Source organism: Megalobrama amblycephala, linkage group LG22, assembly GCF_018812025.1.
Source record: "Megalobrama amblycephala isolate DHTTF-2021 linkage group LG22, ASM1881202v1, whole genome shotgun sequence".
Taxonomy (NCBI): Eukaryota; Metazoa; Chordata; class Actinopteri; order Cypriniformes; family Xenocyprididae; genus Megalobrama; species Megalobrama amblycephala.
The window spans coordinates 25087253-25104889 of NC_063065.1; the positions used below are offsets into that span (position 1 = coordinate 25087253).

The 17637-nt window shown below is 39.0% G+C and overlaps 1 protein-coding gene across 1 annotated transcript in view; it reads left to right on the forward strand.

Annotated features, from left to right (window-relative positions):
* The window catches only part of LOC125257743 (ribonuclease inhibitor-like), a 90143-nt gene that overhangs the window by 61455 nt on the left and 11051 nt on the right, over nt 1–17637 (forward strand). Inside the window, exon 4 of the mRNA XM_048174392.1 lies at nt 9470–9640. Coding sequence (XP_048030349.1) covers nt 9470–9640 — 171 coding nt within the window. The remainder of the gene's footprint in view (nt 1–9469; nt 9641–17637) is intronic.

Here is a 17637-nt window from a genome sequence, read left to right on the forward strand (position 1 = left end):
TTTGATATTAAGAGAAAAAACAAGCAATAGGAATCAGCTCGACAGAGCTCTAAGTCAAACAGCGTGGCAGCAACAGATGGGAAATGACGTAATCGTGACGCTCATCTGAGATCCAAAAACAGTTGTAAATGTCTCTCGAGGGAGTTTTCTCCTTGCTCAAGGCACATGAGTCTCACAGGTGGGTCCATGGTGAAGGCAGGGGTGAAGACACGGAACAAAAAAAAAAAAAAACACTGAACACGAAAATAAAAATAAAATCAAACAAACATGTCGCTTTACTTTTTAAGTCGGGTATTCTGTTACGGTACTGCTGGTGTATCAAACACACAACAAGGAAGATAATAGATAAACAAGTCTTTACTTGATAATCCAACGGGAGAATCCAGAATCCAGACAGGAACATACACCAACGTAGACACAAACGATACCCAACAATGAACAGAGAACAAACAGGGACTATTATACACAGATGAATTAACTCAAATGATATACAGCTGAGATGAATGTGATGAGTGTCCATTGTGACTGATTATGGCAGGAAAACACAACAAAGGAGCACATGTGACAGAATGAAAACCAAAACAAACAGAACATGACGTGACTGTGACAGTGTAGAAGTGAATGTGTTTTGTCATGCGATGAGTTTGCACTGCAAATCAGGGCTATCGGATTAACAAATGTTTTCCCGAAATACATAGATGTGGCTGGTGAACTGGGAGAAGAATAGAGTAAACTATATTGTTTCATACACAATGTGTTTCTGATATGAATAAATCATTTCGTCAAATTATATAATTGAAAGGGTTATTATTGCAGCTTGACATCAGTGTATGGAATTTCACTTTAACAAACAATAAATGTCTTTTTTTATTGCCTAGTACTTCATTAAAACTTCATTTAATTGTCTGAAAGATACTGTCTTCCTCAAAAAAACGTCCCTATAGGTTGTTTTTTCAAGCACCTTATTAAGACCTATATTTACGTTTGTAACAAAGGGAGTCCACTGAAGGCGAGCATGGTGAGAACCCATGTGCAGTTTTATTAAAGTGAGAAATCCAAAACAGAAACATAAACAGGAACAAAAACAAAGACGTGACTTGACGTGACTTGACTTGACTTGACTTGACTTGACTCGACTCGACTCGACTCTAAACACAAACGCACACCAAACAGCGAGTTACATAAAACAAAGCTAGACAAGATAACAATGGAACATGAGGGCTATAAATACAAGAACTGAATGAACACATGACTAGGTCAACCAATGGGGAAGTGACACAAGGAACAAGAGAACCAATGAAAGAACAGGACTGAAAACCACATGACCATAAACACCCAATCGGAACATGACACATGGACTAAGGGAGAACATGAGGAGCAAGGGAGCAAGACACAACAAGCAACATAAATCAAACTACAAAATAAAAGACATGAAATCATAAACGTGAACAAAACCAAAACACACGTGACAACGTTTTAAAGTCATGCGCCCTCAAGTTGTCGGAAAAATAATGACAGTGTCATGTTACGTCTGTCGTCATGAAATGACGTAAGACTGTTGTTACCAATCAAAATGCGTGTTCATTTAAATGCAATGTGTGGACTTTTTTTTATCCCTTACCCACCATTTGTCCAATTTCCAATTAGTAAAACTCTTTTTTTTAAAATTTTTTTTATTAACAACTACACCTACCCCAACCCTAAACCTACCCTTACAATAATGCAAATACAGTATTTATGAGCATATGCATTCCCTGGGATCGAACCCATGATTGCATATTGTTATATATTGCAATGATCGGTAACACTTTAGAATACTGATCCTTCATTAATGAATAACTACACAGGAACAAATGAGTAATGCATTATTAACACTCTAGTAACTACTATTAACTAACAAGAAACTCTGATGAATGAATTAGTAAGTAATAGTGCTCAGTTGAAGGTGGTAGTTCACTATTAGCTAATCAGTAACTACTGTTTTTTTCATACCTCCCAGAGAACTACTAAGAACTACTATATACATGTTTGTAATTAATGTGAATAATGACTAATGTATAATTAATTCTAAAGTAAAGGCCTTGGTAACCCACTAGTAATGACTGAAGCATTACCAAATACTTAAGAAGGAATTACTAATTATTTGGATCAGTATTCTAAAGTGAAAAGCATTATAACTCTCTAGTAACTGTTGTCATTGTAAACTTTTGAGGTTTTTGTAAAGTATTGGATAGTAATAACTCAAGAGTTACTGTATAACTCTAAAGTAACTACTAATTATTTGGATCAGTATTCTAAAGTGAAGATCATGGTAACCCACTAGTAATTACTTAAGTGTTACCAAACATATCATAAGGAATTACTGTACAAAAACATACAAAAACATCAAAAGTTTACAAAGACTTCAGTAGTTACTAGAGAGTTATCATGTTTTTCACTTTAGAATACTGATCCAAATAATTAGTAATTCCTTAAGTATTTAGTAATACTTCAGTCATTACTAGTGGGTTACCAAGGCCTTTACTTTAGAATTAATTATACATTATGCATCATTCATGTTAATTATGAACCTGTATATGTAGTTCTTAGTAGTTCTCTGGGAGGTATGAAAAAACAGTAGTTACTGATTAGTTAATAGTGAGCGTTCAACTGCTCCAGCCCGTGAGCCCATTCCAGCCCGTGTGTCCATTCCAAAGCCCGCTCCAGCCCATGAGTGTGTCCCAGCCCGTGAATCCGCTTCAGAGGCCTCAGAGGAGGTTGGCACTGAGTCTCCGCTTCCCACATCTAAAAGGAGGAAGAGGAGGAGGAAGGCTTCCATCCCCCAAGACCCGGAGGCCTCTCCAGAGCTCGCTCCAGTCAGTGAATCCACTCCAGAGCCCGCTTCAGTTAGTGAGTCCACTCCAGAGCCTGCTCCAGTCAGTGAGTCCGCTCCAGTCAGTGAGTCCGCTCCAGTCAGTGAGTCCGCTCCAGTCAGTGAGTCCGCTCCAGTCAGAGAGGCCGCTCCAGTCAGTGAGTCTACTACAGAGCCCGCTCCAGCCAGTGAGTCTACTACAGAGCCCGCTCCAGCCAGTGAGTCTACTACAGAGCCCGCTCCAGCCAGTGAGTCAACTACAGAGCCCGCTCCAGTCAGTGAGTCCGCTCCAGCCAGTGAGTCCACTACAGAGCCCGCTCCAGCCAGTGAGCCCACTACAGAGCCCGCTCCAGCCAGTGAGTCCACTACAGAGCCCGCTCCAGCCTGTGAGCCCGTTCCAGCCAGTGAGTCCACTCCAGAGCCCGCTCCAACCAGTGAGTCCGCTCCAGCCAGTGAGTCCGCTCCAGCCAGTGAGTCCGCTCCAGTATGGCATGCTCTCCCTATCAGTCCGGTGATGGCCAAGAGGGCTGTCCTCACGTTCTATGTTTTGGCGGTCTTGCGTGCCTGGAGGATGCTCTCAGAACAGCCTCAGCCTGAGCCCGCTGCCGTCCAAGAGCAGCCTCAGCCTGAACACGCTGCCGTCCCAGAGCAGCCCCAGCCTGAGCACGCTGCCGTCCCAGAGCAGCCCCAGCCTGAGCACGCTGCCGTCCCAGAGCAGCCCCAGCCTGAGCACGCTGCCGTCCCAGAGCAGCCCCAGCCTGAGCACGCTGCCGTCCCAGAGCAGCCCCAGCCTGAGCACGCTGCCGTCCCAGAGCAGCCCCAGCCTGAGCACGTTGCCGTCCCTCAGCAGCTCCAGTCTGAACACGTTGCCATCCCAGAGCAGTTCCAGTCTGAGCCCGCTGCCGTCCCTGAGTCCCTGCCCTAGTCAGCCACTAGAGGGCACTCCATCCTGGACTCTTGTTTTCACCCCTTGGACTACAATTCCCATACTCACTCTTGGACTCATTATCCCACTCATTGCACTCAGCTGTTTTGTGTTTGTTATCAGTGTCTGTCTATTTAGTCTCAGTTGTTTCTGTCCTTGGTTGTGGTTTGTTGTATTTTGTTACGTGCACTTTTGTTTCTCTGGCTTTCTGTATTGGACTGTTTTTGTGGAGTTTAACCTTTGCCTGTGCACTGGATTACATGCTTGGAGTTTCCTGTAATAAACATCGCTGCACTTGGATCTTACCATCTTGTTCTTGTGTGCACCGTGACATGGGATGCCCCCTATAGAAACAGACCTTTGTTTTTTTTCTACTTATTTTAAATGAGGTGTTTATAGGCCTTTGAAGTCGAATAATGTGATATATCTCCAAAATGCTGCAGTAAAAATGATAAATATGAGGTATGCATACTCTATGGGACGTCCCCTATAGAAACAGACCATTAGTTTTTTCTACTTATTTGAAATGAAGTCTTTATAGGCCTCCACAGTTGAATAATGTGGTAAATCACCAAAATGCTGCAGTAAAATGTACTCATATGAGGTATGCATACTCCATGGGATGTCCCCTATAGAAACAGACCATTAGTTTTTTCTACTTATTTGAAATGAGGTGTTTATAGGCCTTTGAAGTCAATTAATGTGAAATATCTCCAAGATTCTACAGTAAAATTGACTCATATAAGGTATGCATACTCTATGGGACGCCCCCTATAGAAACAGGCTCTTCGTTTTTTCTACTTATTTGAAATGAGGTCTTTAAAGGCCTCCAAAGTCATATAATGTGGCATATCTCCGAAATGCTGCAGAAAATGTACTGATATGGGATATGCATACTCTATGGGACGTCCCCTATAGAAACAGACCATTTGTTTTTTCTACTTATTTGAAATGAGGTGTTTATAGGCTTTGAAGTCGAATAATGTGGCATATCTCCAAAATGCTGCAGTAAAATGTACTCATATGCGGTATGCATACTCTATGGGACGTCCCCTATAGAAACAGACCATTTGTTTTTTCTACTTATTTGAAATGAGGTGTTTATAGGCTTTGAAGTCGAATAATGTGGCATATCTCCAAAATGCTGCAGTAAAATGTACTCATATGCAGTATGCATACTCTATGGGACGTCCCCTATAGAAACAGTTCATTGTTTTTTTCTACTTATTTGAAATGAGGTGTTTATAGGCCTTTGAAGTCAAATGATGTGGCATATCTCCGAAATGCTGCAGTAAAATGTACTCATATGAGGTATACATACTCTATGGGACGCCCCCTATAGAAACTGACCATTATTTTTTTCTACTTATTTGAAATGAAGTCTTTATAGGCCTCCAAAGTCAAATAATGTGGCATACCTCCAAAATGCTGCAGTAAAATGTACTCATATGAGGTATGCATACTCTATGGGACGTCCCCTATAGAAACAGACCATTTGTTTTTTCTACTTATTTGAAATGGGGTGTTTATAGGCCTTTGAAGTCGAATAATGTGGCATATCTCCAAAATGCTGCAGTAAAATGTACTCATATGGGGTATGCATACTCTATGGGACGTCCCCTATAGAAACATTTCATTGTTTTTTTCTACTTATTTGAAATGAAGTCTTTATAGGCCTCCAAAGTCGAATAATGTGGCATATCTCCAAAATGCTGCAGTAAAATGTATTCATATGGGGTATGCATACTCTATGGGACGTTCCCTATAGAAACATTTCATTGTTTTTTTCTACTTATTTTAAATGAGGTGTTTATAGGCCTTTGAAGTCGAATAATGTGAAATATCTCCAAGATGCTGCAGTAAAATGTATTCATAGGAGGTGTGTAAACTCTATGGGACGTCTCCTATAGAAACAGACCATTAGTTTTTCTACTTATTTGTAATGAGGTCTTTATAGACCTGTGAAGTCAAATTATGTCAAATATCTCCAAGATTCTACAGTAAAATTGACTCATATAAGGTATGCATACTCTATGGGACGCCCCCTATAGAAACAGACTCTTCGTTTTTTCTACTTATTTGAAATGAGGTCTTTAAAGGCCTCCAAAGTCATATAATGTGGCATATCTCCGAAATGCTGCAGTAAAATGTACTGATATGGGATATGCATACTCTATGGGACGTCCCCTATAGAAACAGACCATTTGTTTTTTCTACTTATTTGAAATGAGGTGTTTATAGGCTTTGAAGTCGAATAATGTGGCACATCTCCAAAATGCTGCAGTAAAATGTACTCATATGGGGTATGCATACTCTATGGGACGTCCCCTATAGAAACATTTCATTGTTTTTTTCTACTTATTTGAAATGAGGTGTTTATAGGCCTTTGAAGTCGAATAATGTGGCATATCTCCGAAATGCTGCAGTAAAATGTACTCATATGAGGTATGCATACTCTATGGGATGTCCCCTATAGAAACAAACCATTAGTTTTTTCTACTTATTTGAAATTAGGTGTTTATAGGCCTTTGAAGTCAAATAATGTGGCATATCTCCGAAATGCTGCAGTAAAATGTACTGATATGGGGTATGCATACACTATGGGATGTCCCCTATAGAAACAGACCATTTGTTTTTTCTACTTATTTGAAATGAGGTGTTTATAGGCTTTGAAGTCGAATAATGTGGCATATCTCCAAAATGCTGCAGTAAAATGTACTCATATGAGGTATGCATACTCTATGGGATGTCCCCTATAGAAACAAACCATTAGTTTTTTCTACTTATTTGAAATGAGGTGTTTATAGGCCTTTGAAGTCGAATAATGTGGCATATCTCCAAAATGCTGCAGTAAAATGTACTCATATAGGGTATGCATACTCTATGGGACGTCCCCTATAGAAACAAACCATTCGTTTTTTCTACTTATTTGAAATGAGGTGTTTATAGGCCTTTGAAGTCGAATAATGTGGCATATCTCCAAAATGCTGCAGTAAAATGTACTCATATGAGGTATGCATACTCTATGGGATGTCCCCTATAGAAACAAACCATTAGTTTTTTCTACTTATCTGAAATGAGGTGTGTATAGGCCTTTGAAGTCGAATAATGTGGCATATCTCCAAAATGCTGCAGTAAAATGTACTCATATGGGGTATGCATACTCTATGGGACATCCCCTATAGAAACATTTCATTGTTTTTTTCTACTTATTTGAAATGAGGTGTTTATAGGCCTTTGAAGTCGAATAATGTGGCATATCTCCGAAATGCTGCAGTAAAATGTACTCATATGAGGTATGCATACTCTATGGGATGTCCCCTATAGAAACAAACCATTAGTTTTTTCTACTTATTTGAAATGAGGTGTTTATAGGCCTTTGAAGTCGAATAATGTGGCATATCTCCAAAATGCTGCAGTAAAATGTACTCATATGGGGTATGCATACTCTATGGGACGTCCCCTATAGAAACAGTTCATTGTTTTTTTCTACTTATTTGAAATGAGGTGTTTATGGGCCTTTGAAGTCGAATAATGTGGCATATCTCCAAAATGCTGCAGTAAAATGTACTCATATGGGGTATGCATACTCTATGGGACGCCCCCTATAGAAACTGACCATTATTTTTTTCTACTTATTTGAAATGAAGTCTTTATAGGCCTCCAAAGTCAAATAATGTGGCATACCTCCAAAATGCTGCAGTAAAATGTACTCATATGAGGTATGCATACTCTATGGGATGTCCCCTATAGAAACAAACCATTAGTTTTTTTCTACTTATTTGAAATGAGGTGTTTATAGGCCTTTGAAGTCAAATAATGTGGCATATCTCCGAAATGCTGCAGTAAAATGTACTGATATGGGGTATGGATACTCTATGGGACGTCCCCTATAGAAACAGACCATTTGTTTTTTCTACTTATTTGAAATGAGGTGTTTATAGGCCTTTGAAGTCAAATAATGTGGCATATCTCCGAAATGCTGCAGTAAAATGTACTGATATGGGGTATGCATACTCTATGGGACGTCCCCTATAGAAACAGACCATTTGTTTTTTCTACTTATTTGAAATGAGGTGTTTATAGGCTTTGAAGTCGAATAATGTGGCATATCTCCAAAATGCTGCAGTAAAATGTACTCATATGAGGTATGCATACTCTATGGGACGCCCCCTATAGAAATTGACCATTATTTTTTTCTACTTATTTGAAATGAAGTCTTTATAGGCCTCCAAAGTCAAATAATGTTGCATACCTCCAAAATGCTGCAGTAAAATGTACTCATATGAGGTATGCATACTCTATGGTATGTCCCCTATAGAAACAAACCATTAGTTTTTTCTACTTATTTGAAATGAGGTGTTTATAGGCCTTTGAAGTCAAATAATGTGGCATATCTCCAAAATGCTGCAATAAAAGGTATATTATGAGGTATGCATACTGTATGGGACGTCCCCTATAGAAACAGACCATTGGTATTTTCTACTTATTTAAAATGAGGTCTTTATAGGCCTAATCAGACAGTGATCCTTACGTAGTAAGACAGTAACACAATTTAATTCAAGAGTAATTGTCATATATATATATATATATATATATATATATATATATATATATAAAATAACAACAGAGTGATAGAAAGAAATATTAGAAAGATAGACATTACAAAGAAAAAGGAAAGAGATATATTAGAAAAAAGAAAGATATAATACAAAAAAGAAAGATATGTTAAGAGAAAGAAATAAATATTAGAAAGAAAGACATAAGAAAAAGAAATAGATATATTAGAAAAAAGAAAGATATAGTAAGAGAAAGAAACATTAGAAAGAAAAAAGAAAGAGATGGATATATAATCGAAAGAAAAAAGAGAGATATATTAGAAAGAAAGAAAGAAAGAAAGAAAGAAAGAAAGAAAGATGTTTTATATATTAGACTGAATAAAGATTAGATAGATAGATAGATAGATAGATAGATAGATAGATAGATAGATAGATAGATAGATAGATAGATATGGGCAACTCAAGCGCTCTGAAAGCGCGTTCTCTCGCTGCTGTTCCTGAAATTACCGTATTTATAGTAATAGGCGCACACACTTTTTTTTTTGGCGGCTGGCTTGACCGTGTATTTTCAAACTGCGGTTGACTACGCTGTTATGTGAAGAATGATGTCGATAATGCGAGTGAAGTACAAAGCTTAAGTTACATAATAAATAGTCTAATAGTTTAGTATTCGTCTCGAAAATGGAAACAGTGCCGAATGAGAAAGGTATGCTTCAGATTCACTTTACATTAATTTGTTTAGCAGTTTTATTTAGTTTTATTTCTAATAAATAACCCTGTTTTTCACTTCTTCGCTGCTCTAAACAGTGGTTGCTTATGGCAACACAGCACAACTTCCTGTGTTTGCATTCTGAGAAGAATTGATTTCCGATTTGCTGCGTTAAGCAAAGATAGCGGGCACAACTAGATATTGTTTAAGAAAATAGTATCGGAATCGGAACAACCCTAGTTACAATGCATTAAAATAAAAGTGTCCTGTTGTTGATAGGGGTGCAACTTTAGTAAACATTACTATGGGTCATATTTCAGTGAAGTGACAAACAACCTATATGGGTGTATTGGTTGGAGGACATGTTGGACTTGAACCTGTTGATCTGAACCGAGAGAGTGAGAGTGTGTCATTGTTCTCTACAGGTTGTGGGATTGTGGAGTCACAGGTGAAGATTGTGCTGCTCTGGCTTCAGCTCTGAGATCAAACCCCTCACACCTGAGAGAACTGAATCTGGCTTTGAATAAACTAGGAGATTCAGTTCATCTGCTCTCTGCTGTACTGGAGGATCCTCACTGTAAACTGGAGACAATGTGGTAAGATCATCTCTCTGCTAGTCACACATGTCTTTGCCCTCAGTAAGAAGGATCATTTGATGTAAATTTTAGGCTAAAATTAGCTTGTAAAATGTTCTGTAAACACTAAAGGTATACTTCAAACGAAATCGAAGAACGAACTGATGTGATGTAATTTCGAACAAAATCAGGCCAAAACGAAGTTCGTTTTGTGTTCTTTTTGGAAGTTTGAAATGGCTTGCCAAAGCGAACTTTCAGGAAAAGAAGTTGTGCTTGTAAAAAAATGAGGCACTGACACTGTTTTTCATGTTTGATACTGTAAAGCTGTTGATTTTAAGCAATCTATTAAATAAAGTGCTATATGTAGTCGTGACGTGACTGGAGTGCTACTTTACAGAGCTCGTGCTAACATACCCATGTTGTTATGAACAGACGCTTTTCTTATGCTTTCTATAATAAATGCTTGCTGTTTTCTCATTTTTGTTGTGTTTATTTTGTTACTGAGAAGAAAGTGCACGGCACATATTTACATATTCATGTAACTGTTGCTCTCAGCAGTGTGGGCTTTGTCAGATGTTTGTTTACAGTATATCGCTGGTCACGCATTTCGAACTTCGTTTTACCCCTAAACAAAGAACGAAAACGAACTTTGTTTGAAGTATACCAGGACTTTAAATCTCAGCACAGAAATCACAGGTGAACACAAATGACTGATCTCATGATCTGTTACCAGTGTTCATTTCTTTTAAATATCCTTTAAATTTAGTGAATATTTTGTCATAATAAATTATTTTAGTCTGAGGGTCAAATACAAAAAATAAATAAATAAATAAATAAATAAAAATTAACTTAAGAAATTTTCTATTTTTTGGTTTTGCTATTGTTAAATAAATGCTCAGTAATATCTTCCAAAGATTTCTGAATTTCAGAGAATGTCTGAATGTGTTTATGCATCAATTGCATTGTTTTAAATTATGCTGTATAGTTGTTTTGTGTGCTATAATTGTCAAACTCCAAAATTCATTTATTTTTAATTATTTAAAAAAAACATTCTATGGTCCAGTTAGTATTTTCACCCCATAATGGCTGCTGCACTACCGGACCGCCATCTAGTGGCTGTTAGCCAAAAAGTATCAAAGTGTCGCCTTTTGGTTTCTAAGCTTTTTGTAAGAGGGTCTGTATCTCTTACCATTGGAGAAAGCATAACGGCTAACTTAATCACATGTGGCACCTCTCACCCTATCATGTAATGGCAGTGACGTCAGTTGCAACATTCCCTAGTCTGCCTACTCTTAAAAAAATAAATTTTTATCAAGCTAAAATATACATATAGTTCCCAACGAAAGGATTTTTTAGTGTAAAACATGCGGAAGATTAACAAACAGGCTGTCCATTAATTAAATGATTATCTATTTCCTCACAAAAGCTGTTTAATCAGCATAGTGAAGCCTCTCATCCATTGACTTCCATTCAAAAAATAGCCTCAGGTCACATTCCCTGCGTACCGCTGGGGCATAGATATATACACTAGGGCTGCGTCCGAAAACTGTAAAATGCTGCCTTCCGAGGACACATTTCAAGGTAAGAAGGCATCAAGGCACATCCGAATCCAATGTTAGCTTCACTTCCTCTCTCATGAGATACCTTCCTCAGATCGATTTTTGAAGGAAGCATGGATGTATCCTTAGCTGCCTTTGATATCCCACAATCCTGTGCTTTCCATTCTGTGACAGTTGAGCTAGAAAAATAAAGATGGCGTCCGAAGGTTGCGTTTGCTGCTCAGTTTGTGTATAAATGTACGATTTTGATCAACATATTTCAATTTTGATATCATTTCTATCGAGAAATTACTACTGTAGTAATTAAATATTTGTTTGGTTCTCACCAAAGCTCGCGCTATATTGCTGTAGATCATTAAACTGTTACACTGCCTCAGAAGTCTGTCCGAAATCAATTTCGTGAGGTACCTTCATGCACAAACGCTGCCATACAAGTCATTCTCTTATAAGATAGCGAGGCAGCAAGACAGCTACCTAGGTTTTTCGGACGCAGCCTAGATGTCGCCTTGGCTACGGTAGTTCATTGGAACGAATGCGTCAATAGAGCTGCCATCTTGGAACAGGGGAGCCCCTCCTCTTTAATGCATCAGCGTCAATGTAGGCAAAGGTCTAACGGAAATAAAATCACCATAAATCGTCATGAATGCGATTTTCTAGTTTTTTTGGGGGGGTTCGTTCCAACGGTCAGACATGTATTTATCATTGAGTCCAGAGAAAATTTAAGGTTTTGATATTAAAGCGGAACTCAGTAAGATTTGCGAAGCTCCCCCTACAGTTTCCTTCAGTGAATCACACTGTCGTAAATACTCCAAGCGCAGCTCTGGACTACAACGACTACAACGCTCACCAGCGCAGTAGTTTTGCAAATACAGTACAAGAAAGAGGAGGTGGGTAATTTGCAAATACAGTACACTTGATGGAGGTGGGTAATTTTCGAAATTGTCTTATAAAGTCATAATATATACATTGTTTTTGAATTACCGTAAAGCATTTTGTCACTCTCGCGTGAACGTGAACATGAGGCGAGATTGTGTCGGGTCGATGCAGCTCAACTTGCAAGTGCTGTATTCTGGTGTAGACGTGCCAGATGGGGTTAGTGCTCGCCTCAAACACACCACTACAAGTCAATTAACCATCGTAAGGACTTAGAAAACTTTTTATGAAGGTAAAAAAAGTTACTTAGTTCTGCTTTAAGATAATCTACTTTTTAAAAATATAATGCATAGTGCTAGTAGGCCCTATGGTAGGCCCTAGGTAGTAAGTTTATTAGTCACATTCTTCCACTTGAGTAAACTTCGAATGAACTATCGCTACTTACATATAATTATTAAAGAATAAAACAGAAAAACAACATGAAAATCACCACAGTGGTACTTGGGAACATGTATAACAAGAATCAGGTGAAGTTTGCAGCCGTTTCATTTTATTTATTTTTTATGAATTTTAAAAATATTTCTAGCGACACTTAACACCTACGCTTAACAACCTCATGTAGATGCGCAATACATTTTAAGCATAGATGGCGTGACCGCATACAGGTCGCTGGGCAGGCGGGTATAGCCGTGGCAGGTCGACTGACAGGCGCATGTATCCGAGGCAGGTCGACTGACAGGCGTGTATATCTGTTGCAGATCGATTGGCAGTGGTGACAGGTCGCGGGGCAGGCGCGTTTATCCGTGGCAGGTCGCGGGGCAGGCGGGTAGTGATGGGGAGTCCACTCCAAAAAACTTGGAATCGAACACCCCTACAGGCGCGCGTATATCTGTGACAGATCGAGTGACAGGCGCATATAGCGGTGACAGGTCGAGTGGCAGCTGCCCCTGCCACGCAAATATTTTACTCCTACTGCGGTTTTCCTAACTGTCAAAAACTAATGGGTAACTAGCATGGATTAGCTGCAGTCGTTAACCAAGGACTGAAACAAACCAACGTAACCAGAGATATAATTTCATAACATTCAATATCATATAACACATTCTCACTTGTGAAATGTAATCCCTTGCTGTCTGGTTTTTAGATTTCTTTCGTCTGAACGCAGCACAAAAATCTGGCATCGTCCACGAATTCAAAGTACAGGCGGAGATAGCAGGATTACCTGTTACTTCCTATGACAAGACCCCTGTTCCAAGATGGTGGCGGTTTTGACGCATGCTTAGAACCCCAAGGCGACATCTAGTGTATATATCTATGCCGCCGGGGGCTGGGCATTAGCTTTAGCCGTTACGCTTTTTTGGCTAAACCTTGCAGGCTTGCCTTCCAGTGGCTGTGATCAAACCATAGACTGTAAAAAAACGCTCATTGGTTCTCACCTGCTTCGCCACATATTGCGACATGCCGTGTTTCAGTGGATTGACATTTGAGTGCGCCCCTTCATGGAGAGAAGCCGGATTCATTATATTTTCATGGATTAATATATTAAATTCTGCTCTGAACCCTATAAAAACTATTACCGCCAGAGAGGACTGCAACTGCAACTCATCATCATTTGACTAACGTACTTTTGGTACCACTTTTGACATTTTCCCAAAAAAATAAATTATTGTGATTACGCTTGTCTCTTATTCTTTTATTTATAATTGTACATAGTTTTAAGAAATGGTTATGGGTAGGTTTAGGGGTGGGAGTGGATTAGTGGCTCAAAATATCGTTTTAATGTTATATTTTTATTTATATATGTTATTTTGCTGAACATTTATTTCCATTATGTTTTATTATTTTAACATTCTGTATAAAATGGTTATAGGTTGGGGATGGGGTTTAGGGATTTATTAATGAATGCTTTGTTAATGGTAAGTCATGTTAATAAAGGATCTACAAATGTTAGTAACACATCAGTTAATGATGAAATAGTGTACACTTTACAATAAGGTTCACAAATTCCATTAATAAATGTTTTGTTGAATGTAAGTAATGATAGTAAAGTGCTTATAAACAAGAACAACATATCTGTTAATGTTCAGATGGTTTGCACTTCAGAATTAAGAATGGTATTTTTACCTTTAGTGTGAGTGGGGCGTTAGAAATATGTCAACTGCTACATAAACTAATGTAAGTACAGTAAGTTAACCTTAAAACATTAAGGCTATTTAGAGGCATTGTTCATGATTAGTTCATGCAGTGTTTCCCACAGGATTTTGTGAGACTGTGGTGGGTGGACATCTGTCCCTCTAGGGGTTCCGGGGGCATGCCCCCCATAGGAAAATTGTGTACATTTTAAATTTAAATGCATAAATCTGGTGCATTCAGAGAGCAAAATTAAGTGCCAGTCACATACATCATATACATCAGTATACATCAATGAAGAAATTTGTTCTCTTGTAAACAATTTTGTTCTCAAAATGTAATTTATTTATTGGTGATGGTAGGGCACATTAGTCATGTACACAACATATAGTAGACTTAATGATGGTCAAACATGTAGAGTATTTAAACCATTAAAAAATATGTAGCTTTGTTGAATTAATTTAATTTAAAGCCTGTCTCTATACATCTGTATTTGTGGAACTAATGGTCACTCTGATTTATTAAACAATCCAGAATGCACTAAACACACTACATCATTACAGAGAAAAACAACAAATGAATAAAAATATATAAACATAAGCTGACTGATAAATAAATAAATTAAAACTAGGTGACTATATAATTCAGCAGCAAAAAGAATGCTAGTCTATTCTTGAAAAAAACTTTGCACAGTAATTTTATAAAATCCAAATGTTAATAAAAAGTTTAAAATTACTATTTGTATTCTTATGAAATAAAAAAAACTATATTATATTTATATGTAAAGAATTATATGTAAAGGTGCTGGTCATATAATTAAAATATCATCAAAAAGTTGATTTATTTCACTAATTCCATTCAAAAAGTGAAACTTGTATATTATATTCATTCATTACACAGAGACTGATATATTTCAAATGTTTATTTCTTTAAATTTTGATGATTATAACTGACAACTAAGGAAAATCCTAAATTCAATATCTCAGAAAATTAAAATATTACTGAAGACCAATACAAAGAAAGGATTTTTAGAAATCTTGGCCAACTGAAAAGTATGAACATGAAAAGTATGAGCATGTACAGCACTCAATACTTAGTTGGGGCTCCTTTTGTCTGAATTACTGCATCAATGCGCATGGCATGGAGTCGATCAGTCTCCATAGCTTTGGCACTGTGTGCAGGTGCCAAGTCCTGTTGGAAAATGAAATCTGCATCTCCATAAAGTTGGTCAGCAGCAGGAAGCATGAAGTGCTCTAAAACTTCCTGGTATACGGCTGCATTGACCTTGGACCTCAGAAAACACAGTGGACCAACACCAGCAGATGACATGGCACCCCAAACCCTCACTGACTGTGGAAACTTTACACTGGACCTCAAGCAACGTGGATTGTGTGCCTCTTCTCTCTTCCTCCAGACTCTGGGACCCTGATTTCCAAAGGAAATGCAAAATTTACTTTCATCAGAGAACATAACTATGGACCACTCAGCAGCAGTCCAGTCCTTTTTGTCTTTAGCCCAGGCGAGACGCTTCTGACGCTGTCTGTTGTTCAAGAGTGGCTTGGCAAGGAATGCGACAGCTGAAACCCATGTCTTGCATATGTCTGTGCGTAGTGGTTCTTGAAGCACTGACTCCAGCTGCAGTCCACTCTTTGTGAATCTCCCTCACATTTTTGAATGGGTTTTGTTTCACAATCCTCTCCAGGGTGCGGTTATCCCTATTGCTTGTACACTTTTTTTTCTACCACATCTTTTCCTTCCCTTCACCTCTCTATTAATGTGCTTGGACACAGAGCTTTGTGAACAGCCAGCCTCATTTTCAATGACCTTTTGTCTTGCCCTCCCTGTGCAAGGTGTCAATGGTCGTCTTTTGGACAACTGTCAAGTCAGCAGTCTTCCCCATGATTGTGTAGCCTACAGAACTAAACTGAGAGACGATTTAAAGGCCTTTGCAGGTGTTTTAAGTTAATTAGCTGATTAGAGTGTGGCACCAGGTGTCTTCAATATTGAACCTTTTTACAATACTCTGAGATACTGAATTTTGGATTTTCCTTAGTTGTCAGTTATAATCATCAAAATTAAAAGAAATACATTCGAAATACACTGCTCAAAAAAATTAAAGGAACACTTTTTAATCAGAGAATAGCATCAAGTCAGTTAAACTCCTGGGTGTTATTGAAATTAACAACCGGTGCACTAGATGGGCAACAATGAGACGACCCCCAAAACAGGAATGGTTTTATCAGTGGACGCCACTGACATTTTTTTCCCTACTTATCTTTTCTGACTGTTTTTCACTAGTTTTGCATTTGGCTATGGTCAGTGTCACTACTGGTGGCATGAGGCGATACCTGGACCCTACAGAGGTTGCACAGGCAGTCCAACTCCTCTAGGATGGCACATCAATACATGCCATTGCCAGAAGGTTTGCCATGTCTCCCAACACAGTCTCAAGTGCATGGAAGAGATTCCAGGAGACAGGCAGTTACTCTAGGAGAACTGGACAGGGCCGTAGAAGGTCCTTAACCCATCAGCAGGACCGGTATCTGCTTCTTTGTGCAAGGAGGAACAGGATGAGCACTGCCAGAGCCCTACAATGACCTCCAGCAGGCCACTGGTGTGAATGTCTCTGACCAGTTAATCAGAAACAGACTTCATGAGGGTGGCCTGAGGGCCTGACATCCTCTAGTGGGCCCTCTGCTCACTTCCTGGCACTGTGGAGCTCAATTGGCATTTGCCATTGAACACCAGAATTGTCAGGTCCACCACTGGCACCCTGTGCTATTCACAGATGAGAGCAGGTTCACCCTGAGCACGTGACAGATGTGAAAGGGTCTGCAGAAGCCGTGGAGAACATTATGATCAAGCATCGCGTTAGTTCAGGCAGGCCACGTCAGTCAAGCATCAGCTGTTTCATGACGTGTACAAATCCAGTCATGACACCCATCACAGCGGTTCATTTAAATGCCCATTCATTCTGCCTCTCTCTATTGCTTAGCTGCATGCTGCATTTAACTCCCTCCTCCATCCCCAACTCCACCTATCTGGATACTTTAATCTAATCTGTTGTCTGTTACGACTGTCTTTGCATACAGTAATTTTATTTTCCTTCCCTGTGTATTTAGCTGTTTACAACACTAATGTATTGTGACTGTTACTATGTATGTATGTTTACTGGATCTGTTCTGTACCCCAGGGGGGTTTGACTTGCTGCTCTCCCGGCTCCGTCCAAGCAGGGCTGCATGGACAGGTGTGTGGAGTTTGCCCAGAACAGATCCATACCGCCAACACTAACTGTATGCACTTATCATTTGTAATAAATATACATTGACGAAAGTGGCTTGACTGAACTGCCTATAACATCGTTCAGCATGACCGGTTTGATGGTGGGTCAGTGATGGTCTGGGGAGGCGTATCCATAGAGGGACGCACAGACCTCTACAGGCTAGACAATGGCAC